We start from the raw sequence: 26,956 nt of genomic DNA on the forward strand, positions 1-26,956 counted from the left end.
ACTCTATTGAATAGAATGAAAAATAAAAGTCTGGGGTCAAAATTGCAATAAGGTATTGATTTAAGCAGCCTCTTTTGTATGTGATCAGCGTGGCAAAGGAGATGATGTGAAGTTGAGCGTGCAGACTGCCTGGGTTTTAAGTCCTGAGTTCCCCACGCACTAGCTGGGACAAAACAACCTCTCTAAGCCTCTGTGTCCTCATCTCTAAGATGAGGGTAATAACAGGGTTATGTGGTTCTTTGCACAGAGTCTGGTACGAAACAGTGTTAATTGTTATAATTTATTCTAGCATAACAGCCAACCCCGCCCCTTCTTAAAGCCCTACAGGGCACCGAAATGCCCAAGACCACACATAAGCCTCTAGGCAGCCACTCTGTGAGTTGACAGTCATGCAATGGCCAAATCAGAATAAATAACTGCTTCAGGAAAAGAAGCCAGGAGTTGGGCTCAGTTTTACACTGTACTTGAGATGCAACACGGCAGATATGAGGCTTGATGAGGGGATAATGGTTAACCTTTACTGGGCACTTACTCCCGTCACACTCTTTGAAGCCTTTTACAAGCATCATCTCAGTGTATGCTCACAGTAATCCAATGGAGTAAGTGCTATCATTACCATCCCTGCTTTACAGACGAGAAAACCAGGTGCAGAGTGTTTGAGGACCTTGCTCTAGGTCACGCTCTTATTTAATAAGATGGTGCAGGCCATCGGACTGCAAAGCTCATGCTCATAACTCTACATTAACTTAGAAACAGTGTCAGAAAGAGATAAACTACAGCTAAGACAAGAAGAAGAGTTCAGGTATTGCCAACTACTATCTTTTGAGCAACCAGACGCTGTTCTAAGTGCTACCAACACCTATTAGGAAATTTATTCCATATGACAAGCCTGAGAAATACATATTACTTGTCGTATTTTTGTGGAAAGGTCTTAGAGCTTTTAAGCACTCTGGGTCACAGAGCTGTTAGTGGTAGAGCCGAGTTTCCAGAGCACGTCTCCACATTCCAAGTCCCAAAATTTCCCCCGTGGAATGCAATGAGAGTTCCAAACACAAATGAGTCACCCTTATCACTCAGCAAATATTTATTAAGCACTTACTTGTGTCAGGCATAAATTAACAGCACCAACATGGTTTCTGCACCGTGAGATGTAAACTGTGTGGAAGAGAGAGACAATTTATAAGGACAAGCAGGTAAATAACATATAATATCATGCAATTAATATATAATTAACACCATCACAGGGCCCCCTAAAAAATGTCTAATTGACTTGACAAATGCTATTTACAGTCAGTTATAGAAAAATAATTCTAATTCTTGAGAAATAAAAGAGGAAAACATTTGTTTCCCACGTATTCCATATTATCCTGGAAGGCCTACCCATAAAGAGAGACATCTAGGACTCATCAGAGCATTTGGGGAATTACTGAATTTTGCAACTTTCCCACTGGGTGATCAAAAGTACCAGGCTGTGGTTACCCAATGGCCCAGCAGGCAAACTGTCTGCTTTTGCACAGACTTGCCCTGAGTTTAATAAGAACTAAAGCTGCATCCCGCTCACGGTTTTAAATCAAAACATTTACTGATTTCGTTGGAAAGGAAATAGTAAAGGAAGAGGAAGAAGACAGGTTGGGATAAAATGACTGATCACAGGCCTTTTCTTTTGTAAGACACAGTATCTGTTATGGATTAACATCTACTTACAGCACTTTCAGAGCTTTGCAATTTAGTAATTTTTTAATAAAAATTTTTATTTCTGTAAAATTTTTAATTAAAAATTTTTAATTATTAATTATAATGTATCGGCTATTAGGATTATAAGATTAAACTCACCCTGTTGCAAATGTGTTAGTATATCTATAATAATTTAAGCTATTTTTAATCTTTTAAAAAATGTGTTACACTAGTGATATATGTTTTTTGTTGTTGTTGTTTTTTGAGACAGAGTCTCGCTTTGTTGTCCAGGCTAGAGTGAGTACTGTGGCATCAGCCTAGCTCACAGCAACCTCAATCTCCTGGGCTCAAGCGATCCTGCTGCCTCAGCCTCCCGAGTAGCTGGGACTACAGGCATGCGCCAACATGCTCGGCTGATTTTTTTTAAATATATTAGTTGGCCAATTAATTTCTTTCTATTTATAGTAGAGACGGGGTCTCACTCTTGCTCAGGCTCGTTTCGAACTCCTGACCTTGAGCAATCCGCCCGCCTCAGCCTCCCAGAGTCCTAGGATTACAGGCATGAGCCACCGTGCCTGGCCGTGATATATGTTTATCATGGAAAAATTACAAATATACACAAGAAAAATAAAAAAATAAAAATCAGCTAATGAGTCCAGTGGCCAGAAATAATAATTACTAACAACTTGGCAAGCATTCTTCCAGTCTCAATATTATATATATTTTTAAATAACCTGGACTCATAACTTAAGTTTCTATACTTTTTTGTGAATTTCTTTCATATCATTAAATATGTATCTCCCCACCATTTTAAATAGTCATTTAGTATTTCCACATAAATACATGTACCACCATTTATTTACTCACTCCCCAGTTGTTGTACATTAAGGCTGTTTTTAACTTTGCACTATTATAAGTAATGCTATGAGAAACATACTTGAGTATATATCTGTTAGATTAGTATAAATATTTGTGCTATTTCAGGGCCCAAAGGTAGGTCATATTTATAAGACTTTGGCTATATACTAATTTTTTTTACTTTTTATTTTGAAATAATTATAGATTCACAAAATGTTGCAAAAATGGTACAGAGAAGTCCCTTGTACCCTTCACCCAGCTTCCTCCAATGATAACATCTGTATAATTATAATATATTATAAAAACTAGGAAATTGACATTAGCACAATACAATTAGCTGGCTTACAGACTTTACTTCGATTTTACCAGCTGAATTATTTTCTAATAATAGTAGAGTGGAAAGACACATTCTTTCCTGCTTTAAAGCTGTCTTTATAACTTCCTTCTTCTAATCTTCTGTAGAAGAAAGAATATAAACCTGCCTGGTAGACTATTCTCTTTTATTGAAAATCAGGATGAAGAAATGCAGGTAAGAATCTCTCACCAGATGCAGGGGGTGAACTATTGTTTATGGTACAGAAAATAAGTAAGTTTCTGTCCTCCATCTGATTCTTCACAATCACCCCAGTTTCTTTACAATACCCTAAGTCAGAGTTTTCCAAAGCCTGGCATACCCTAACACAAAATGAATAACACTGAATCACACAGTAAGAAGGTTATTCTCTTTTAATTTCTCCTTTACTCTTCTGATCACATCAAGGAGAAAGCCTCAGTTTGGGGCTACTCTTTAATGTCTCTCTAAAACTTGCTAACTCTGGCTTCTTAACCCAAATCCCTCAGGGGGCAAGTTCAGATCTAGGTAGGCAATAGCATTTAACTGGGATTCAATGACACTTCGTTGTTTTAATTATTATAAACATGCATTTTTCTTTCACCTTTAAATGTTAGCAAGAGAAACTGGTTTTCCACTTACAGAAATATTAAGCTTCCTTTTAAAATAAATTATTTCAATAAAGACTGATTTGACATTTTAAAAGAAAAGTATGTGACTATGTCAAAAGGCATAAAGATGGGATGCAAATGACTGAGTTTAGGAAAACATTTGTTAGAGCATTTGGTTCATAAAGAACTGGCCAACCTCACCGTCTAGCATGTTCTTGTTTGGGTTTAGTTTGGGTTAGAGTGGGGACCATCTGACTCCTGGTTCTTTCATGAGATCTGCTTACAAAAAAGAAGAAACATCTAATAACATCTACATTTAATAACCACAGACTCCCCATTCATCACAGATGGTCCACACTTCCTGGATCATGTATGGGTGAGTAGGGAGCGAAGTCCCATGGGTGCCCCATGCTACAACATCAGAGAAGCTCTAGGGCAAGAGGCAAGAAGTACATGGCAGGGTCTTGAGGACAGACACTGCCAGGTAGGATCCACCTGAATCCGGTAAAACTCAGCTTAAGGTGGTGCTGAGAACATTCAAAGCAGCACCCAAGAGGAATCCAGTATAAAACCATTATCGACCACTTGATGTACATCTGCCCAAACACAAATTTTTAAGAATATCCTTCATTCATAAACCCATTCAACAGATATTTATGGAGCATCAACCACATGCCAGTCACTGTGTTAGATACACCTGTTCAGTGGGAAGCTACCTAAGTTCCTTGCTCTCCTAAAGCTATCTGGGGGAGGTGGGTATTAAATAAATCATTACAAAATAATGACAGAATTGCAATTGTGATAATTGTTACAAAGAGGGGAGTGTAGGATGACAAACTCTCTGCTAGTGAGAATCAAGGAAGGCTTCCCTGAGCAAGTGGCATTTTAGAAAGCTCAAATTTGCAGAGAAGGAGGTGAACAAGGCAAAGCGGGAAGGAAGAGAGTAACTAGGAAGAGAGGAAGGGGAAGAGAGCGTGTTGCCAGGAAGAAGAGCATGAACAAATAAATACCTTATGGCAGGAAACCTTAAACTGTCCTAAGAGTAAAGAGAAAGCCAGTGGGTCTGGAGTGTGGTGGGCGAGGAGGAGAAGTGGGTTCAAGCCAAGGCCGGAGAGGTGGGCACCGGCCAGATCACACAGGGCTTGGTAGGTCAGAAGAAGGATTTGATTTTATCTTAAGGCCAATGGGAACCTCCCGAAGGGTTTTGAATAGGGGAACAATATGATCGGATTATCACATTTGCCTTTTCTTATAATCTGAAATCAAGATGTACTTGGAAACACAAGCAGCAGAAGCTCATAAATATCACGCAGGTATTAAAAAAGAGTGCAGCCCGTAATCGGGAGTGCCGATGGGGTGGGAGTGGGGTGGGAGAGGCCGGCAGTCTGGAGAGGGATGCACAATTCACCTTTTTAAAAAATTTCTTCTCCCACCCCACCCCCTAGTTCACTTTTTGTTTGTTTTTCAAAGACTACACGTTCTTCTGATTTGATGCCAAGGTGGCATTTGGGTGAGCCAGGATGAAATCCCCATTTAAAACCCTCCCCCTTCTCTAAAAGTTTCAAAAGAAATTTTCTCCCCAAGACTAAGGGCGCACGTGGGTGGTGCTGGGGACCACCCACAGGGTGTGATTCGAGAGGGGCTAAGAGACCCTCCTCCTCTTCAATGTCAATTTTGTCTGTCCTCCGCTAGTGCCTAAAATTCTACCATACGATTCTATTCGGCTGAATTTTCAGTTGCCAAATATGCTAGGGAAGAGTAACCCACTGGATCTCTCCTGCCTTCTGGGAATGCACTGGTTTGATTGTGTTTTCTCAGGGATGGTTCAAAGTGCTTGAAGCCTCTTGAGACCACTGACCACACAGCGGTGTGGAGAGGCCATGAGACTGCATGGACTATACATAGGAGCCTAGTCTCCTCTCGTGACCTCATTATTTTGTCTTGGCTTAGCCCTAGGATCAGCTGGTGTGTACAGTATAGATAGACGTATAAACTCGTATGGATTTATACAGTAAAGACACATGGGTATACTTGTGGCATGTACATGACTTTTTAAAGTGAAAAGAAATAATAGTAAGGAACACTGGCCCTGGGATGAGACCAACCTGCATTTAAATCACAAGCTTTGTAACTCTGGGAAAGTTATAGTACCTTGCGGGGTGTCTGGGAGAGTTCAATGAGATGACCTGTTTATTTTATTTTTTTTCTTTTCCTTTTTTTTTATTTTAGCGTATTATGGGGGTACAAGTGTTAAGGTTACTTATATTGCCCTTGCCCCCCTCTTCCCTCGAGTAAGAGCTTCAAGCATGAGATGACCTGTTTAAAATCTTAGCCCTGGCCCGGCCCGTGGTATACAGCAAGTGCTCCATATGTGCGTGTGTCCTTATGCAAGCTTGTGTACGTATGTGCACATAGGTGCAGATGTGGGGACGTAAGGGAGCAAGACGGTGTTGCAGAACAAGAGAGGGAAGGAGAGCGAATGTTACCAACCCCTGCAGCGGGGGTTCCAGCATTGGAGTGGCCCTTTCTAGGGTGTGAGGGGACTACAGGACACAGAAGAGACCAGCTCAGCTTTACAAAATGGAACGCCGTAAACGGCCCCGAACCACAAAGGGCTTCCTTGGGGTCACAGAGTTGAGAGTGGGCCTTAATTGGAGGAGGCAGGCAAGCAGAATGGGACGTGATATTTTTGAAGCTCAAAGGGGAGATTTAAAAAATGAGTTGCAAGTGGTCTTTGAAATTGACATGTATCCAAACTAGGCCTCAGTGCTCAGAAGACAGATATTGATAATGTCCTCAGTTTCAGCCTAAAGTTCTCCCTTGTTTTGAACTTTGTGCAAGTTTCATTTTTCAGAACTGACATGGAAGAACTTTGAGAAACCTAAACCAGCACAATGCTCTCAGGCTTTTTGGTCCCCTCTTAAAATTTTCTTGTGGCGCTGTATCTAAGTGTTTTCTGCATAATAAAGACCTGTCATCCTTATGTTGAGAGAGAAAATATAGTTTAAAAACAAAAAAAAAGAACACCTGATTTTAGTCCCAGTTCTGCCCCTAACTCGCTGGGCAACCTCAAAGAATCTCTTGATCTTTCCAAACTCAGCTGCTTCATGGAGTGGTCGTTTTGGTCGTTATCTCGTGACTTCCTGCCATCCTAGATCGGCCTTAGCTCTCTTGAACCACCTCTTCTCCTCCTAAAGTTATATCACTCCATGACACAGTAGCTGAGAGCACAGACCACCTGCGTCTGCCAGCTGTGACTCGAGGTTGAGTTATCTGCCTTCTCTGGGTCTCAAGTTTCCTCTTCTGTAGAACAGAGGTAAGAGGAGTTTAGTGTATCCCCGGCCCTTAAGAAGGAGAAATGGTTTCATATAAGTAAGATATAGAAAACAGTTTTCGGCACAGACGAGTGCTACCCTGGTGTTATGTAAGATTATTATTATTTACTTACTCAATTGGATGCCTTTGTAATTTTACAGGAAATGTGTTATTGAGAAACCAAAAGAAATAGAAGTATACGCATTATTTGGGGATATGAAAAGACGACAGTGAATAACAGGTGGGAGGAACACTGGGGACCATTGCTTTTTCCTTTTTTAAAAGAAAAAGCCCTTCTGTGCTCTGATTTTTCAAGTACGCGTATGTACACAACACTGTTTTTCGAGTTCAAAGAGATTGAGCAAAAAGATCACTAAAGCCCCTGTCATCTCTAAAATTCAGGGATTGACTATGATTTTTAAGGAGCAGTATTTTCTAGGTGGCCAGATTATCCTTGTTATCGTAAATACCATTAAATAACACATTTGACCTTCCCAGGAAATCCTTACAAAAGTTTAAAATAAACACAGTCCCTTTGGTATGTTTATAATGGAGCAGGTTTCAACTCCTTGGATGGAATAGAAAACGGGAAAGGTAAAAATATCAACTTTGTAAATACTTGGCCTTAGGGGCTGACTTCTAAACTGTTTTGCCTCTTACAATCTTTTCCCAGATATCAGTTCAGTTTCCTAAAGGAAGGCTCAGTAACAGAGAGTTAACTCAAAAAAAAAAAAAGCGTTGCTGATAGGCAGCAGCCTGGCGGTGAAAGCGTTAACAGGGCTGGGTAAGGCGATCCCTTTAAATGAGTAAGACTGAGTTGTTAAAGTTTTCAAAGCAGTAGTAGCAGCAGCAGCGGCCACACTTGGGGAAAAAGGAAGCCTGTTGGAGGGAGCAGCCTGCCCCTGCTGAGCGGAGGAGGGGTTGAGAGCCCAGTGGAGGTTCCAGGCACAAGGTTAGTGGCCGCCAGGCACCTTCCCAGCCCGCCATGCCGATGTCTTTGGAGAAAAGTCTTGGGGAGGCCAGGCGCCATCTCTCACCCTCCCGTGTCACGTCTGCCCTGCTTACTGGTTACTAGTTGGGTCGCTCGCCCTCCTGCCAAGCCTCTTGGGCTGTGGTGGCATTCCCTGCAGCCTTGGCACTTGGGAGGGACAACTGAATTCTTCCCAGGAGACTTTTCTGAACTGGAGACTTCTTTCCGTAGGTTCCGAAAGGAAACTTGTTTCTGGGTTGTTTTCATAACACACACACACACACACACACACACACACACACACACACACACACACGGACCCCCACCTGTCTGCTGCTCTATATCGGTTTCTACAAGTTGTGACCACAGTGCAGAATTCCTATCTGCTTCACTTGAAACTGAAAACAATTGTCAGAGTAACTAAACAGGCTGCACGACTTTACCTTGTGGGAGGAATATTGTCTCTGAGCCTAAGGTAATCAGAGTGAGGAGGCAAAAAAAAAGAAAAAGAAAAAGATAAAAAGAAATGGCCTGTAGTTAAGGCAAAACAATTTTTGAAAATGGGTTTCTAAGAGACATTTTTCTTATTCATTGCTAGAACAAAATCGTGGGGGAAGATATATTGTGCAGGAAATAATTCTACATCTGCATGAGATTCAGATAAACTTCCTTCCCTAAACTTAATCTGCGTGTGATGCAGGTAATAGATAAATTTAAACCTGGGGAAGAGGGAGGGGCAGAGAGCCTTGCAGATACTGCATTCTGACGGGGCTTTGATTCAAGAGTTGAGACTAACCGGTTGGGGTGCTCTCCCCAGGCAGGGTAAAGGACCCCTTGCAGCCCTGGCTGGTGGAGAGGAGAGAGCAGCCACTTTTGCAGGCTGGTTTTGTTGCAATGAGCAGTCAGTCCTCTGCCGAGTGTTCCCAGTGATCTTTGCAGCACGCACGAGTTGAGTCTCATACCTGCTAGCACTGAATCAGAATGAGTCATGCGGGACTTGGGTGCCGGAACAAAGTACTTGCAAACTGCCTGATGAGACACTGCCTCCATGTAGGTGGGATATACCTCGCAGAGCAGTCACAGTTTTTTTCCTCCCTTCTTTGAGCAGGCAGGGATTCTGACGCTCTTGAGAGAGACGGGCTCTGCCCCCTTGCCTGAGCCGACCCTACAATGTGGACCCTGCTCCTCCAGCTCGGGCCTGGAGACCTGAAATAAAATGGATGATTTGACGCTGCTGGATCTTCTGGAGTGCCCCGTGTGCTTTGAGAAGCTTGACGTCACAGCCAAAGTTCTCCCCTGCCAGCACACCTTCTGCAAACCATGTCTGCAGAGGGTTTTCAAGACCCACAAGGAGCTGAGGTGCCCGGAATGCAGGACCCTGGTGTTCTGTGGCATCGAGGCGCTGCCAGCCAACCTGCTGCTCGTGCGACTTCTGGATGGCGTGGGCTCGGGGCCAAGCTCCGGGAGAGGGGGCTCCTTCCGCAGGCCCAGCGGGCTGACCTTGCCGGACGGCAGGAAAAGCAGGACCAACGCCAGAGGTCTGCAGGCCAGCCCTTTCCGCCTGGTGCCCAACATCAGAATCCACATGGATGGGGTAAGAAAGCTCTTACTTGTTAATATCGTGCCACTTGGAGGCTGGATTTGCATATACCGGGAGCTAGGGAATATCTTCTTCCAGTTAGGTTTCACAGTGCTGCCGGTGATTGCCCAGGGATAAGTTTCTGTGGGCAGTGATCCTGTCTCTGAAACAAGGTGGAATCCTGAGCCTATCGAGTCCATCTAAGAATTCTCCTTAGAACTGCTAGAGCTTCCTTAGGCTCTCCTCACTTCTTGTCCGGGAGGTAGGAGAGCGAGGAAAGCCTTTTAGATTATATTTTTGGTCTTTCGCTTCTACTGTTCCGAGGGCAAACCAGCGCGTGGGAAATGCGTGAAGGGTGGGGAAGAAAAGAGAGAACAAATCCAAATGCTTGCTGCTTTTGAGATCTCCGAGAAGTTTCCAAACGCCAGGTATCGTTTGCATTTTACCCAAATCCATCTCCCCACCCCTAGTCATAAAGCACTTTGATGACAATGCCCATTCATCATCTGTTCGAAGCTATCGGGTTACTTGACGCCCAAGATAGTGCCAGAGGGAAGCGTCTATGTGGGTGGACGGATTGATAGCAGAGGCTGGGCTGTGAAGCACAACAGATATGTATAGGGGCGCTGCAGATAGGTCTCATTTTGCAAAATGAATAAAACCCACAAAAAATACACAGCAGAGGCTGCATCTTAAAAAACCAAACAGACCCAGGCGAACTGCACAGGTAATGCTTTTGCACAGTAATGCTTTTCGTGTCTGGATAACACGAATCTCTGAGTCCAGCCCTGCAAATGCAGCCCAAGGACTTTATCCGACCTGGTGGTGAGCCTCATAGCAGGATGCAATGTAAGGGCACATCCAGAGAAGGAAGGACATGGTCCCTGGAAGGCTGGCAGGATTATTTGCAGTGTCACCCCTGGAGTCAGCCCGCCAAAGTGGACACAGGGCGCTGCAGCTTGGGTCGTTGGCATAATTAGAAAATCGAAGCTGCATTCTTTGACGCCTTAACCCAAAGCAAACTTCAACCCAGGCAGGAGGGACCCACCTCTCCTCGCTCTGAAGAGGGCGTGGGAGGGTCTCGAGGAGACTCCCTCCCCGCTAGGGAGAAGTGGCTTGTGATGTGCAATTGGAACGACTTTCTGAAATTCTCCCTCCAAGAGCTCACCCCTTCCTGGGTTCGCTGCACCTTTAAGCCACCCACGTGGCAGGGGCATGTGTAGACGTTCAAACATCGAGAGTGGGAAGAAGCAGGACACTGCTATTTCTGCACTGCAGACTCTATCGCTGCTGTGCTCGTGTGTGTGAGCACATTCCAGAAGAGGGCTTGGCACTCCTCTCCAAGTCTCCCCATTAGCCCTGGTCTCCTTGTCATCAATCAGAATCCACAGCCCTGGAGACGGTGGGGTTGGGGTGGGGAAGCAAATTTTTTCTCAAACCTGCCTTGTTTACACAGAAAAGGGCTCTATCTCTGGGTCGGCAAAGACCCCTTGAATTCCTAAGACCCAGCAGCCCCCTCCCCTCCCCCACCTGCCTTTCAGCAGAGTGTCATCACTCACTAGGTAAGGAACATTGTGGACTTGTAGGAGGCAGGTCCCTTATCGGCTTCAAACGTGTTTGCTCAGGTCCTCTCATCTTCTTCCATGTGGCTGTGCTGCTAAGAAAAGGTAGCAACGAATGGATCCACAGCTACTGAGCTTTCAAACCATGCAGCATTCCTGGGGCCCTTCTGTCACAGGGAATTGAGGTGACAGCTCGTCATACGTAGGAGCCAGCCATGAATATCCCGGGCGCCCCTGGAACTCTGCCACAGGGACTTAGAACATCAGAGAGAGGTGCCAGTGATGTGTCTGTGCCTATCCTCCAAGCTGCGCGGGACCGAGTCCTACCAATGAGGCTGAGACACAGACCAAAGACTTTGAGGGCTCCTGCTTCCAGGAAAGACCTGGGTTAGGAAGATGCTCTGCAGTAGAGCAGAGCTGGCAGCCACCACCTCACCCCCCTGCCCTGCTTCCTTCCTTTCTTGAGCGATTCTTTCTTGTAGTGGCTCCTCTCATCCCTTCTGCCTCTCTCACTAGGGACATGAACAAACCTGTTCCTGGATGTAAATATGGTTGATATTCTGCAACCCGTCTCTACTGCCCCAAATATAGCTGTCTTTTCTGTAAGTGTGGAAGCAACCGAGCATCCCTCAGTTAAGAGAACTGGGCATGGCCGCTGCGGTGGCTCACGCCTGTAATCCTAGCACTCTGGGAGGCCGAGGCGGGAGGATTGCTCGAGGTCAAGAGTTTGAAACCAGCCTGAACAAGAGTGAGACCATGTCTCTACTTAAAATAGAAAGAAACTAGCTGGACAACTAAAAATACATAGAAAAAATTAGCCAGGCACGGTGGTGCATGCCTGTAGTCCCAGCTACTCGGGAGGCTGAGGCAGAAGGATCACTTGAGTCCAGGAGTTTGAGGTTGCTGTGAGCTAGGCTGATGCCACAGCACTCTAGCCCCAGCATCAGAGTGAAATTCTGTCTCAAAGAAAAAAAAAAAAAAAAAAAAACACCCAAAAAAAGAACTGGGCATTGTCTGGATGCCACACTGTGTTCTAGGAGTCACAGGAGTGAGCTTGCCCCCTCAGTCAAATCCTCCTGAGCTACTTGCTCTTTCTGCCTTAGTTTAGCCAATCTAGTGAGATAATACTTACTACCCGTGCCTTCCTCTGGGATAGTGTGAAAATAATCATTGCAACATACCCCCGTCACCTTAGAAAACATCTGCTATGTAAATGCAAGGCATCATTATCATTCATTTAAACTTGCTGTATGACTTTGAGTAAGCCACTTAAGTTTGCTGGGTCTCAATTTAAAATTCTGTAAAATGGGAAGACGTATCGTAAAAACACCCATTGTGAGGCTTAACTAATTAGTGTTTTGTAAAGGACTTTGAGAGCCTTAGATGAAAAGCATTTGGAAGATCATTATTATAGTGAACATTATTATTGACTGTTTATTGTGCCCTGCTATGCATGAGACATGCTGCAAAACATGGAAGGAGTTACAACCCTTGCAGGAGAGTGTAATAGATATTATTATTGAAGTTGATTCTATGATGGGTTCAGGCCAGGATAATACTAAGTATGAGGTACTCCCCCAGGAGGGCATAAATAACCTGTTGTCACAGGGTACCATTTTATAAAACACCTCTTTCAGAGGACTTGCTGATAACCTGGCATTCTTAAAGAGTTCATTTAACTTCCTGTCCTTGAGGTTTTTAAGCCCAAAGTCTGCTCTGCTCACCTAGGTGCATCTAAAAAACAAGCTCATCGAGATCCTTTTGTTAGCTCAAAGAAGCCTGATGCATCTCGTGCCAGCCATTTATGCTTGGGTGGAACCAATAGTCACACCTCATGGTGCCAGCCCAATAGACAGGAAAAAAAAATAGCCCATTGTGCCGACATGTCTAAAACCCTCCCAAGCTGATTGTGTAAAAAGAAAACTTGAGAAACAACTGTAGGTTTCTGCAGCACGCAATTATTTCAGACCAACAGGCGAGATCACCGGCCTCCTGTCAGGTCCCTGGTCATGCAGAGCCCAGTGGCTCTTACTCTTTCCCGTCATGTAGTCAAACCAAAGGAGTTTTGCAAGCCTCCGAAAGGACTGTGGGTTTCTGAATAGCTGATCTCTCTTCCTCTTCATTCTGTTTCATTTCAATAACATCTCTGAGTGAGGACAGGCAGTACAGCAGGGAAGTGAAGCATTTGCTGGCTTAGGTTTGAGAAATATCAAAATTCAAATCCTGAATCTGCCCCTCAACAGTTGTGTACTTTGTGGGGGGAGTGAGTCAGTTAAATTCCTCATCTGCACACTGGAGATAATAGTAGTGCCTACCTCGGGGGGGGGGGGGGTCGTTGTGAGAAATAAATGAGATGATTCATGTCACTCAGCTCTTAGCACAGTGACTGGCTCATAGCAAGTGCTCAGTAAGTGTTCTCTGTGGTTGTTATTGAAGTGACTCAACACTTTCTATTCTAAATTGCACGCCCCCTCTCACCCCCTTGTTAATCAAGTGCCATCCAGGTCCTCGGTCCCTCGATTTATTCCCTGTTTTATTCGCCTCCGAATGATCCGTGGCCATGATTCAGGAGTGTGATCCTCCACAGCATGTGCTGGCTTTGCAGCTCACTCCCAGGACCCTGAAGGAGCCAGGAGTTGAGTCTGGGAGAAAACTCCCTAACCAACTTCACTTCCCCAAACAGCAGGCTCAAAGGAAAAGCGTGCACAGGGCAAAGAGCCTGGTCCACTTCCCAGCATCATCGACTCTTCGTTAACTCTTCTGTCTTTCCCTTTCTCCTGCCTCTCACTCTCCTCCCCAACACCAGTGTCCCCACCCTGCGTCTTGTAAGGCTGGACTTTGTCCCTACATCGGTCGTTAAGTATTGTGCCAGTTACCTGCATTTCTGTCTTACTCGCCCCTTATCAGCGAGAACACACCTGTCACCTCCAGCACACAGACCAGGTGGCTTTGTCCTAGAAACTTTTTGGCCAGTGTTGCAAGCAACTGAGGGAGAAAAATGAGGTCAGAGAGCACATCAAGGAGTTGAGGCTGGGTGGAAAAACCAGAAGGCCGTCCAACCCCTTTCCTAGGTCTCAGATGTTGCGTCCCGAGACAGAGCTGTGATGCAGACAGTGGTTTTGCTATATTTGTAAGGCGATTAAAATCATCCCAGGCTCCTGAAAACAGCAGGCAGGGGCCACCTGGGACAGTAAGGACCATATGTGGCAGGTGGAGGAAGCCATAAAGGTAGGCGCTGAGGTTGAGAAGTCAGGAGACCCAGATGGTTCTCCAGCTTCACACACATTTGCAAACACTTTTAAAAACCACATGGCCCCAAACTGGCACTGCCCCCAACCTCTCTTGGTGCACCTTCTTCCTAGTTACAATCCCCTGCCTTTTATTGCTTACCGATTTGTGGCCTAATGGAGTTGGGTTTGTGCTGGGATTCAATCATTTGTTCTCTGTGAGGCCTTAGGCGAGTCACTTAACCTCTCTGATCCTCAGTTTCCATCTGTGTATAGTGGAGATAATAATGGTGTGCATATATTTTATCGTAAGGCTACTGTGAGATTAAAATGAGAATATATATAAAGAGCTTTGGTACATAATAGGTGCTAATAAAATGTCAGCAGCAGTAAGTAACAAGAGAGTAACGACAGAGGAGAAAGAGTGCTGGCCTTGGAGTTCTTTGCACACACATACAAACATGCAGGGATCCCCACTGAAAAGTTAAGCACAGGGGATTGCAAAAGGAAAGGGAGTTCTCAAAACAGACAAAACTACAGTGATGGAAAGCAGATCAGTAGTTGCCAGGAGATATAGGTTGGGGGAGGATGTGACTACACAGGGCAGCATGAGGGGGCTTCCTGGGGTGATGGAACTGTGTTCTGCATCCTGACTGTGTAGTTGTTTGAATGTGTACATGTGTCGAAATTCGTAGAAATATTACACCATGAGAAAAACGTCAATTTTACTGAATGGTAATTTTTTAAAACAGTATTTTAAGAAAGGAAACGAGCTCTTACACATTTCTTTGAATCTCTGCCTGATTTTTACCTGTCCCACTCTGCTTTCTTTTCATCTCTGTGTGTAGTGGGTCAATGTTATTTCTGAGAAGGACTTTGCCACCGTTTAAATGATCGTGGTAATTCCTGCAAGCGGGCTTCTCCCTGTTGTAGCCAGGCCATTCTGTTACCCACTTCTGTGTTCTTACCAGTTAAAGGTGTCTGGCCAAACAGCAGGCAAACACGGCAGTTTGTTCTACACAGGGTGGCCTCAGCTCCAGGGCAGGTGGGTGGGGCCCAGGGTTTCTCTTACTCAACCTCGATAAGCCACCACAGGCACTGGGGACAGGTTACCTAAAGAATTAGCCAGTGCACATTTTTGTGTTGTTTTTGTTTTCTCTTAAGAAAGGGTACCTATCCACCTGTCCTTTCGTACTATAAAGAGATTTTGGAGAGAAGGAAAGTGCCTGTTTAGCCCTTAACTCTTGAAAAGCATCCTTATTTGGCCCATTTCAGATACCCTTACGTTGCTTTGGGCTTGGCTGGGACCAGTTCACAGACAGGTTGAGCATACCTGATCTGCAAATCTGAAATCCAAAGTGCTCCATAATCTGAAACTTTTTGAGTGCTGACAGGAGGCTCAGAAGAAATGTTTATTGGAGTATTTTATCTTTTTGGGTTTTTTTTTCTTTTTTTTCGTTTTAACTCTCTAATCAGATGTCTTGATCATTGGAGCATTCTAAATTTCAGATTTTGTATTTTCAAACTTGGGATGTACAACTGGTATATATTCTGCAAATATTCCAAAATCAAAAAAAATGGTGAACTAACACCTTTTGTAACAACCTGGATAGAACTAGAGACCATTCTTCTAGGTGAAGTATGGCAATAATGGAAAAACAAACACTACATGTACTCACTATTAAATTGGAACAACACCCATGTGCACATATGGTAGTAAAACTCAACAAAACAAACTGGGTGGGAGGGGGAAGGAGGGGACAGATAAATTTACACCTAATGGGTACAGTGCAAACTACCTTGATGATTGGCACACTTATAACTTTTGACTCAAACTGCACAAAAGCAAAACATGTAATCAAGTCATTTGTGCCCCCATAATATTTTGAAATTTAAAGAAAAATTCTAAAATCCAAAAAAATCTAAAAGCCAAAACTCTTCTAGTCCCAAGCATTTCCAGTAAGGGAGACTCAATCTGTACAACTTTACTAAATTTCTTCTCCCATTCTATTTTATTTTCTAGAGACAGGGTGTTTCTGTATTGCCCAGGTTAGAATGTAGTGGCTATACATAGGCATGACCATTGTACACTATGGCCTTTAATTTCTGGGCTCAAGCAATCCTCCTGCCTGAGCCTCTCGAGTGGCTGGGACTAAGGCACGTGCCACCACACTTGGCCCTCTCTTTCTTTCTCTTTTTTTTTTTTTTTTTTTTTTTGAGACAGAGTCTCACTTTGTTGCCCAAGCTAGAGTGAGTACTGTGGCATCAGCCTACCTCATAGCAACCTCAAACTCCTGGGCTCAAGCGATCCTTCTGCCTCAGCCTCCCGAGTAGCTGGGACTACAGGCATGCACCACCATGCCTGTCTAATTTTTTCTATATATATTAGTTGGCCAATTAATTTCTTTCTATTTATAGTAGAGACGGGGTCTCGCTCTTGCTCAGGCTGGTTTCGAACTCCTGACCTCGAGCAATCCACCCGCCTCGGCCTCCCAGAGTGCTAGGATTACAGGCGTCACTGCGCCCGGCCTTTCTCATTCTTTTTATTCATGCCTATACTTTAGACCAGCCTTTCACATGGTATATTCTATAAGCTCTTAGTGGATGTTCCACAAAGTGCCAGGGTCAAACAAACCTGAGATTAAAATAAAGCTAAAAATTTTTTCTTTGCTGCAGGACTTTTCAGAATTTTTGGTATGCTAATGAATTGCAAAACTCTATGTAGAAGATTATAATAAATGTTTCTCAAATTTCTATGATGTTAGCAACTCCCTTCTCCTCCCTTTTATTAGCACTTTAGTAATATTAATTGCCCATGGAACAAAAGTTACAAAATACTATCTCAGACTTAATATGCTCAGTCATAATGTAAAAGATATTTTTAGAAAACTATTTGAAACTCACTATCACCACCCTCTGCAGTAGTTATTTAGTTCCTACCAGTTTCCAGTTATAGGTACTATGGTGACCTACACAGCAAAGTAAAGATTCTCACCTTCCCAATGCAAAAACCAACTCAGACTAGGTGGTAAACCAACCAGTCAGTATACATGTATACAAACATACATATACACTAGACATGTATATTTACATATTAAAATCAGGGATATTGATACTGATTTTAAGATAGTATTCATTTTGATGTGTATTATCTATTTCTTTATAGCTCTTAGGGGGGAAAGAGCATGTTAGATGCTCACTGTAAGAGACATCCAATTTTGGAAATGTTAAGATATTATAAAATGGTGTCTTACTAAAGAGTACATATTGTCTTCCTCATTGACATAAAGTTCTAAAGAAGACAAAACTGTAAACCATAGTGATTTGGGGATAATGGAAATGTTTTATGCAATGGTATATAGGCTGATCACAATTCATCATATAGACCCTTAAAATGGGTACATTTCTGTATGTTAATTATAACCCAATAAAGTTGATTAAGACAAAGAAGTCCTAGACTCACCAAATGAAGGCATATGAGAATGCCAGGTGGTAAAGTGGTTCATTTGGAGGGAAATGAAGCTTAGTCAATATAAATAAACTTCCTAGAAAATATGGGAGTTTTAAGGTTCAGGAAGGATGTGGTCGAGGGATGAAAAGGTGGGTCTATTCTGGGCGTACGGGTCTGGGAAAGGCAGGGGAGGGCAGGGATATCTTGAATTCGAATGGAAGCTGGAGGAGAGGGAGAAGGAAACAGATGGAGAAGAGACAGGGTGACTAGATACTTGCCTTCCTTATCAGGGTGACTAGATACCACTAGGAAGACACATGCCAAGTGCCCTCTGTAATAACGTCTGTCCAGCAGCCGTCATGCCAGACTGGTCGCTTGCCATCACGTGGCCTGTCGGCTGTATCGACAGCAAACCTGATGGATTTGGTGCAGCCCAACAAGATCTCTGTGCTCCAAGTGGGTGTTTGAGCTTGCTGGGTCCCTGAGGAGCAGTCTTCACGTCAGCGGCAGACAGAGCCATTCCCTTCCGTTGAAATGGTCAGGTTACCCGATAACCCTAGTACATATGAACGCCGGCCAGAGGATCCAACACTAAGTGGTAGAACACAGGCAAGCAGAGACTGGCCCGTTCACCACGGGCAGCCTCCTGCGGCTTGGGTCCGTGTTGGCCCCCAGGGCCACACTGTTCCAACTGTTCCAGATCCCAGCTCAGAAGCCCGAGCACTCAACAAACCGTCCCCAAGCTCCTGCTGTGTGCCAAGCTGCATCTTGAAAGTTCACACCGGGGACACTTTGGAGCTCAGGCTCCAAGACTCAAAACAGCTGAGTTCATCTCAGATCTCTGTCATTTCTCCAATCTTTTCCTCAAGCACAAAGAGAACAGGAAACTCATCACTCAATACAGTGCCCAAAGCACCCATTCCACAGCCCGGCCCATATTAGGAAGCTTGAAATGTTTTTTTAGATGGAAGAGTAAGTAAATAAACATACTCATGACTGCAGTAGACTTCATGGAATCACGAAATAACTCCTCGTGATGCAGAAATAACCCTTCATGAATTGAGCCATTACAGAGCTATGTGGGGAGTGAGCAGCACCCTCTATTCGGTGTAAAGTCATGTGGTCACTGAAGTATGCTTGATGTAAATCACCTCGTTAATGCCTTTTTGGGTGACAAAATATCGCTCAGGAAAACACAGTGGGTCAGGTTCAAAATCGCGTAGCTCGTGAACCCTGCCCCAAAGAAGATAGTAAATGCCACTCCACAAACAGCTAAACTTGTATGTCATACACCACCTTCCACGTGCTCTTTTGATCTGGGGAGAAACACTTTATCTCCAGTTAATTGACACTTAGTCACAGGGATCCCAGTGACAGAAAGGAAGAGGCTCTGAAAGAATGTCCCCTGAGTTTATGAGCTGAATCGACCTGGCCTCCAATGTGAACAGAAAGCAGCATTTCAGGTAAGAACGTGGCCCGTCTGCATGCGGTACCCGTGCTGCCAAAGCCCTGATTTCGTCGTTTTTTTCCAACAATTATGTTTTTTATTGTGGTAAAATATACACGGCATGAGATCTATCATTTTGGCCCTTTCTAAGTGTCCAGTTCCATGGCATTAAGTACAGTCACACTGTTCTGCAAAAATCACCACTATCTATCTCCAGAACTTTCCATCATCCCACACTGAAACATATTCCAAAGCCAGCCGGCGGACTCACCACCTAATGTACGCGCCTCTCAGTGTGTTTGCAATCCTCTGTGTCATGGGTTTCCGTTAATGCCTGCGTAATATAGGAATCGGATCATCTGCATTTTAAAAGAGGACCATCTCAATAATTTCCCTGAACGCTTCCACAAAGGGAGGGATTCTAAATTTTGATCTGGGCACATATTTTGGAATATGTGCCTCTCGGGTGCCATTCACAAGCACAGCACGGAGAGCCAAGAGCAGAGCCCAGAGAACTTGGATCGTTCACTGTTAGTCTTTCCTGAAAGGCTGATAGGAAAACCCTAGCCTGGAGACAGGAGAAATTAGGCAAATAATCCTCGCGTGTCTGAAGCAGAACACTGAGCTCAGGGCATCGTCAGAGTGCCAGTGTTAGAGAAGGCAAGAATGAAACTGTCCACTTAATCACAGAACTACCCCCACGTGGCTTACTGCAGCCCCCCGCCCCCCACCTTAGGTCTCCGTGTAGCCTGTTTTATTGTTTTGTTTGTTTTCTTGATTTCTTACTTCAGAATATTATGAGGGGTACAAATGTTTTGGTTACATAAATTGCTTTTGTACTGTTTGAGTCAAAGTTACAAGTGTGACAATCCCCCAGATGGTGTGCATTGTACTTGTTAGGTGCGCATTTACCCATCCCCCCTCCCCCTCCCACCTGCTTGATTTCTGATGAGTGTTATTTCCACACGTGCACATAACTGTTGATCGATTAGTTCCAACTTGATGGTGAGCACTCGTGGTGTTTGTTTTTCCATTCTCGTGATACTTCCCTTAGAAGAATGGGCTCCAGCTCTATGCGTATAGCCTTTGTTCATCCAGAAACTCAGCCGTTGGTCCCAAGCTCGGGTTGGGCTTAGGTTCCTCTGCAGCTTTCCAGGGTGCCCCGTGCTACCTTCCAGCTTCCACATCACGTATCAGACACGTGACAGCATCGTTTGCTTATGTCTCTTTGCTACTGGACTACAAGCTCCCTGGGTAAGGACGTGTCTTGTCCTCCCCTGTACCTAGCCTAGTGCCTGAAATGCAATCAGCATTCACTAAATAATTATTGAATGCATAACATTCACCATATTGCAAGAAATTGCAGTTAGATCAACCAGCCTCATGGCTGAGGAGCTCCTAGTCTCTTCCCCCGAGACATACCAGCCATTTTGTCCCCAGGATCCCTTCCAGCCCCTGTCTTGTTGACGAGGGTGTTTCTTGACGTGAGGCCAGGTGTGTTAGAAATGGCACGTAGGTGCTTGCAGGGGATTCAGGGGTAATTGGGAAGGGAAAAAAGAAGTCAAACCAGAATGGAGCCAGATATCAAGGAGAACACCAACTGACTGGCATGTTGAAGCCCTCTGAGCAGGTCGCCCTGGTTTTTGCAGAATTAAGAATGATATCGCTGTACACATTAAAGTACTTTAATTGGTTGCCAAGGCAATGTAGCAGAATCACGGGGCAGCCGAGCAGGAATGGAGCTCTGCAGGGCTGTGTTCAGGAAAGGTGTTCTTCTGTGATATTAACCAACTGCCTGGATATGAGGAAGGCAAGGCAGCAATAAATCTTATCTGGGACTTTTGCTAAATAAACAAGAATGGCAGAGAAATGGAGGGGCAGAAGAGAAAACGTCCCTTTCCAGCTCTCTGGAGAAGCAGGGGAGGTAATCTGGATTCCAAATTTCTCCTTGGAGTGGTGAATTCCCATGGATGAGGGAACTCCATCCAAGTAGATTGGTTCCACGCTTAAAGGAAGGAGAAGTCAAGGGAGAGAAGAATGGAAGAAGAGAGAAGTGTTCTCTTCCTCTTGAGAGATTACAAAAGAGATCCAGGGTGCAGGAGCTTACATTTTAGCAGGGAAAAAAATATTTCTAATTCCCTGCCTTTTGCTTCTCTTTGAATGCTAAAGGAAAAGAATTTGCAATTAAAATACATTTTTATTGCCTTGTTGTTGTTTTCTGAAGGTTTTGAAACAATAGGGTTTTTTCACAACCATAAAGCTTTGTGGTTGAGGCATGTCCAGGTTTCTTACCTGCCTCTGTCCCAGTTGCTATCCTAAGATCTGGAGAATGGAGCCAAGTTAACCAAGTAGAGTGATTGTTCTGATTGCCTGGCATGGACCAGGGCGCCAGGAGAGACAGAAGTCAGAGAGGAAGTGGATATAGCTGTGAGTCACCGCCTTAATAACTGCTCCCATCCTGCAGCTCACACCATGTGCCAGGCACCAAGCAAAATAAGCCTGGTTTCTTTTAACCCTCCCAGCAATCCTTGGAGGTCCATGGTAATTTTCCCCTTTACAGATGACAAAACTGCTAGAAAGTGACAGAGACAGAACTTGAGCCAGGTCTGCCTGAATCCAAGGACTGGGCTCCAACCAGATCAGTCAAGGTGACCGAGATCAGTGTGGTGTTCCCTGGAACCTCAGGGAACCCTGCACTAGCTGCTGTTGCTGGTCAGTTCCTGCTGACACCAACGCCACTGTTCCCATGTTGGTGATAAGCTTGAGGAGCACGATTTAACCCACAGCAAATCCAACTCCATGTTAATGATACACTGCGTCTTCGCTGGGTACTGTTGGGTGAGAAATTTAAGGATTTAAGTAGTGAAAATGAGTCTAGGAGAATAGAGAGGGAGACAAGAGAGGGTGAAGTTGAGAGAAAAGAGGAGGATGGAGAAGGAGAAAGGCGGAAAAGGCGCCCGTGAGATCCAGACAGCAGCAACAAAAACCAAAAAAGAATGAGGGGAACGGGGAAAGTCAATTAGAAATCAAATGTACAGGGCAGGCGTGGTGGCTCACACCTGTAATCCTAGCACTCTGGGAGGCCTAAGTGAGCTCAGAAGTTCGAGACCAGCCTAAGCAAGAGTGAGATCTAATCTCTACTAAAAATAGAAAGAAATTAGCTGTACAACCAAAAAAAAAATTATATATATGTATATAATTAGCTGGGCATAGTGGTACATGCCTATAGTCACAGCTATTTGGGAGGCTGAGGCAGGAGGATTGCTTGAGCCCAGGAGTTTGAGGTTGCTGTGAGCTAGGCTGACGCCATGGCACCCTAGCCTGGGCAATAGAGTAAGACTCTGTCTCAGGAAAAAAAAAGAAAAGAAAAGAAAAGAAATCAAATCTAAAAGGGAGGGATATTTGGAAGAGATATTTTATCAGAAGATATGACAAGCTCTGATCCAGAACTAATCTGTTTTTCCTAAAAAGTAAACAGAGTCAGGGCAAAGTACGTATGTTCTGTTCCTTACAGAAACCTGCCATCTGGGTAGGCAAAACGGTCCATGATAGGTGGGGAAAAATAGAACCTGAAATTCAGGAAACTCGGCTTCCAGTCCTGTCTTAGCTGAAAACCAACCAACCAACCACGTGACATGGAATGTACCTGAGTGCTTAACAAATCGTATCATTGCCCATGGATATGAGAAAAGTTTAAATTCACTGAGTCTCAGGATTCTAACATCCCAAATTTAAAACTTTCCCTCTTCATATTCTACAGAGGATGCAGAGGATACAGAAGTATTTGCATTTATGTTTTTAAGAAAAAATATAAATTCAAAGGTTTTCAGATGAGCTCTTACAGGCTTCAAGGGGCTGTGCTAAATACATGACCTGCAAAAGCTTATTTAATTCACAGAGTAACACTTTTTCACAGATAAGGAAACTGAGGCTCAGGAGTACTTTTGGCAAGCTACCCATGTAGACTGACTCGAAACCCATATTCCTGACCGTCGTGTTATGCTGGTTCATCTTGCAGCACAGTCGCTCTGCCTGCCTTAGGTAAAGAGCGTGCATAGCACGTATCTTTTTTTATTTACTAGCATGGCATTAGTAAATTTCTCCCAAGTCATGTTGCCATTGCCAGCTTACATCTTGGCCCTTCAGAACTACATAGTGCCAACCACATGTGCAGGGAGTAAATGAATTCGGTGCATTCACATCTTCAGTAGGGGGGAGTTTTCTGTGCCTAAACACACCCTATTCTCTGCACCTCTGGAGACCAATATTAGAAAAGTCTTCCTGAAGTTGAGCCTCACAAAACGCATCTGCCCACCCTTCCATGGGAACCTACAGCTCTTTGAAGGCAACTCAGGAAGGTTGCATCTTATTTTAATATCTTATTTTCAATCTTATTTTCTCCAGGCCGAAGTACTTCACTTAGTTCACCCAGTGAACTGGGTTCAATTATTCCTAACCCAGGAAAAAGACAGAGGAATGGTTAAGAGCGTGGGCTCTGGAGTCAGAAGAGCTGGTTTCAATATCTCTTGTTGGCTGTATGACTTTGGGTAATTTAACCTCTCTGACCCTCAATCTCTCCATTGAGAGTAACATATGAAGGTAACGTATAACTCACCCCATGCATTGGCTCTGAGGATTAATGGACACACTTAAGAACTGGCCCATAAATGTACTTTATACATATTAATGATTTTGGTTATCATTCGGTATTATTATTGTCACTCTGCACAGTATCTGTCTTATTCCATTGAGGGTACCTGGTCCAAGGTCCAGTTGCATTCTATTTCAACCACCCACAAATAAGCAGAACGGGGTTTTGTCCCATAAAACAATCTCTGAAGCATTTCCATGCTGGGTTTCAGCACTCCTGGAATTGCCACACTCCTAGAGGATCTCTCTTGTGATTCCCTCCCTATAAGAAGAGTCTCTAGCCATGACAAACTTTGCTAAAACAACACCTTAAACGAAATGCTACTCTTAAAAGCACTATAGCAAAAAAAAAAAAAAAAAAGGATTTTTGCTCTAAGTTTTAGAGAACACATTCATTTTACATTCTGTGGGTGCTTGGTAGCTACTGGTATAAGCTAAACTCAGCAAAAGGAAGAAATTCTATATTTAAATAATAATAACCACTAGTATTCACTCATTGCACTATGTATATTGAGTCCTCACTGAGTACCAGACACTAAACTGGGCACTAGGATATAACCGTAAACAAGATATTGATAGATGTATCATGTGCACTCTATTGCGATAAACAGAACAAGAAAGACCATGGTCTTACTTGGGTTCCTCCGAGAAGCAGACCCTGAGATGAAGATTGAGTGCTCACAGATTATTTGGGAGGTGTAAGGACATTGGCAGCGGAGTGGGAGCATCACATAGGGAAGAGAAGGCAGCCAATACAAATGTGTTATAAAACCACAGTGGGCAACTGAAGCTTAATCCTCTGGGGAAACTCTGGGAAACAGTGCAAAACTCAGACCTCAGAATTATGTTGGCCAAGAGGTGAGAGATCTGGATATTTATATCCCTATATCTGTCAGTCATTGGTGAACAGCTGCCCCCAGGGGCCAAGTAGGTTCTAGAAGTTCAGGAGGAGGCTTCCAACAAAATAGCAGGTGCTGGCTATTGGAAGGGAAGTTGGATTGTGCAGAAATGGTAAAGGGCTCTGAAGAGAGGTGGGCAGAACACCAGCAGCATCACAACACACACACACACACACACACACACACACGAAAGTACACACCAGTACAGTGTAGCTGTATACACCAACTCCAGACAAGGGCATGGAATGTAGGATAAAAGTGAAGATCTTTGATCAGGGTGGTCAAAGAAGGCCTTTCTAAGGGAGGCATTTGTGCTGGTGCCTGTAAGAGGAGAGGAAGGCAGCCCTGTGAAGAGTGGAGAAGTGGTTTCCAGCAAAGGGGAGCAACTTGAGCCTGTTCCCAGGGGGCAGAGAGAACTTAGCAAGTTCTGAGTTCTGGAAACAGAGTGCAGACCCACGTGACTGGACGGTTATAACCACTGAGATACGCTGCAAGGGAAGAAGGTCTAGAGAAGATTTAGAAGGTCATGAAGCCACGGTAATGAAGGGGGTTGGGTCCCAGATGCAAATGAGAAAGGTTAAAGCAGGGAATAGCCTGACCTGATTTTCAGTTCAAAATATATCGGCTCCTGTGTGGAAAATGAATTTTTGGGGACAAGAATGGAAGTAGAAGACCAATTCTGTTTATCTAGACGAATGGCCTGCACTAAGATAGTAGCAGTGATGGAGAGAAGTGGATAGATTTAAGAGTAAATTTGGAAGTAGAAACAGTAGAATTTGTTGCAAGGTGGACATGCAAATTGGACCCTTTATATATCACTGACCTTACTGAAAACTCAGTGTTCTAAGCACTTCCATGAACCTCTTGCAGCCTCTGTGTGTGGCAGGTACTATTATCCCATTTTACAGGTGAGGGGATTGAGGCTCAGAAAGATTAACTTGCTCGAGGGCACAGAGGGCAAGAAACAACACTGGATTTGGCCAAAGCTGATGCTCTGGGAGGCACTGTATTGTAGCATTAAAACTGGAGTGGAGTGGGGAGGAATCTACCAAATGTTACCCTCTCTGAATGTGCATCTCTCTGTTCACTTCAACAGCGTTTAGTTACAGGCAGAGAGAACATTACAGGCATTAAATCCAAAAGACCTATATTTGAATCCAGTTCTCTCACTTGCTGGCTGTCATTAGAACTCTCAGAGCCTCAGTTTCCTCCTCTGTAAAGTCATAACACCTACTTCAAATGGTTGTTCTCAAGACTAAATGGAACCCTGTAAGGCTAAATCGCTGGATTGTCCCAGAGTCGACTCGGATCACCTCCCTGGGTACCTCCAGCTGGGAGCAGAATTGGGGTAAAGTCAAGTTCACATCCTTAGGAGTTGGTCCAAGAGCCTTGCACTAAGGACTCAGGGGCAGCTTTCCTTCCAAGGGGAACTCATCCAAGCAAATTCTTCCCATGACTGCCTGAGGCCTGATCTGGATTGGGTTTTGCATCAAAGGCACCCCTAAACCAAGTTCATCACAGGATTTCTTTTAAAATGCCACCTTTTAAGGACTCACAAAACACAGGTGGTGAGGAAAGGGCTGTAAAAAAAAAAAAAAAACTGGTTCAATGATTTATTATACAAATATGGAGTTTAAGGCTTAAAGAGAGGAATGGAACTTTCCAAGGTCACATAGTTTGCCAGGGAAACAAGCACAAGGACCAAAATCCAGGTTTCCTGGGACTCTCAGTCCATGCACTTTGTATTTTACCAAACTGCCTCGCATCTTGCCCAGGCCATTGTAATTCGTTTGCTGGGCTTGGGTCAGAGGCCTCCAAACCAGATTGCAGCATAAAGAATTCCATTAGAAACCCGAACACATCCAGATTGTGTGTGGTGATTTGCAATGTGGCCTGCTCCGGGCACTTTGGGACCTCTGGCGCTCAACTGCAATTTGGTCTGAAAAGCAAATAAGCATGTACATGGTTTCACAGTTTATGCCAATTTTGGGCCTCAAAAGGCAGCTTCCAAAGACTCCAGGGAGAGGACCAGGGAAAAGCTATACAGATAGACACAGAATAAAATTAAGGGAGCAATAAAAACATCTTTAAAAGGTAAAACAAAAGAGATGATAAAGGCGAACATGGAATTGGCAGCAAGTACCCCCAACTTCATGGATATTATTATATCAGAAAGCATTTTTTATGCAACCATTTGCCCGATCCCACCAACTATTTTGGTTTTGCTTTTTAACATTTTATGTTATTTCCAAAGAACAGAAAAAATGATTACTGGGCCAAAGGGAGTGAATACTTTTGAGACTCCTGATGCATAATATTAATTTGCTTTCATCTGCGTTTGCTGAACTCTTTCAGTTGCAAGGGACAGAAACCATCTCACAC

At 44.1% G+C, this 26,956-nt stretch overlaps 1 protein-coding gene across 1 annotated transcript in view; it reads left to right on the forward strand.

The window, feature by feature from the left end:
• Positions 1-7,609: 7,609 nt before the first annotated feature.
• The window catches only part of SH3RF2 (SH3 domain containing ring finger 2), a 103,061-nt gene continuing 83,714 nt past the window's right edge, over positions 7,610-26,956 (forward strand). Inside the window, exons 1-2 of the mRNA XM_075996169.1 lie at positions 7,610-7,741; positions 8,868-9,353. Coding sequence (XP_075852284.1) covers positions 8,976-9,353 — 378 coding nt within the window. The 5' untranslated portion in view covers positions 7,610-7,741; positions 8,868-8,975. The remainder of the gene's footprint in view (positions 7,742-8,867; positions 9,354-26,956) is intronic.

This window comes from Microcebus murinus, chromosome 21 (assembly GCF_040939455.1).
Source record: "Microcebus murinus isolate Inina chromosome 21, M.murinus_Inina_mat1.0, whole genome shotgun sequence".
NCBI classification, from domain to species: domain Eukaryota; kingdom Metazoa; phylum Chordata; class Mammalia; order Primates; family Cheirogaleidae; genus Microcebus; species Microcebus murinus.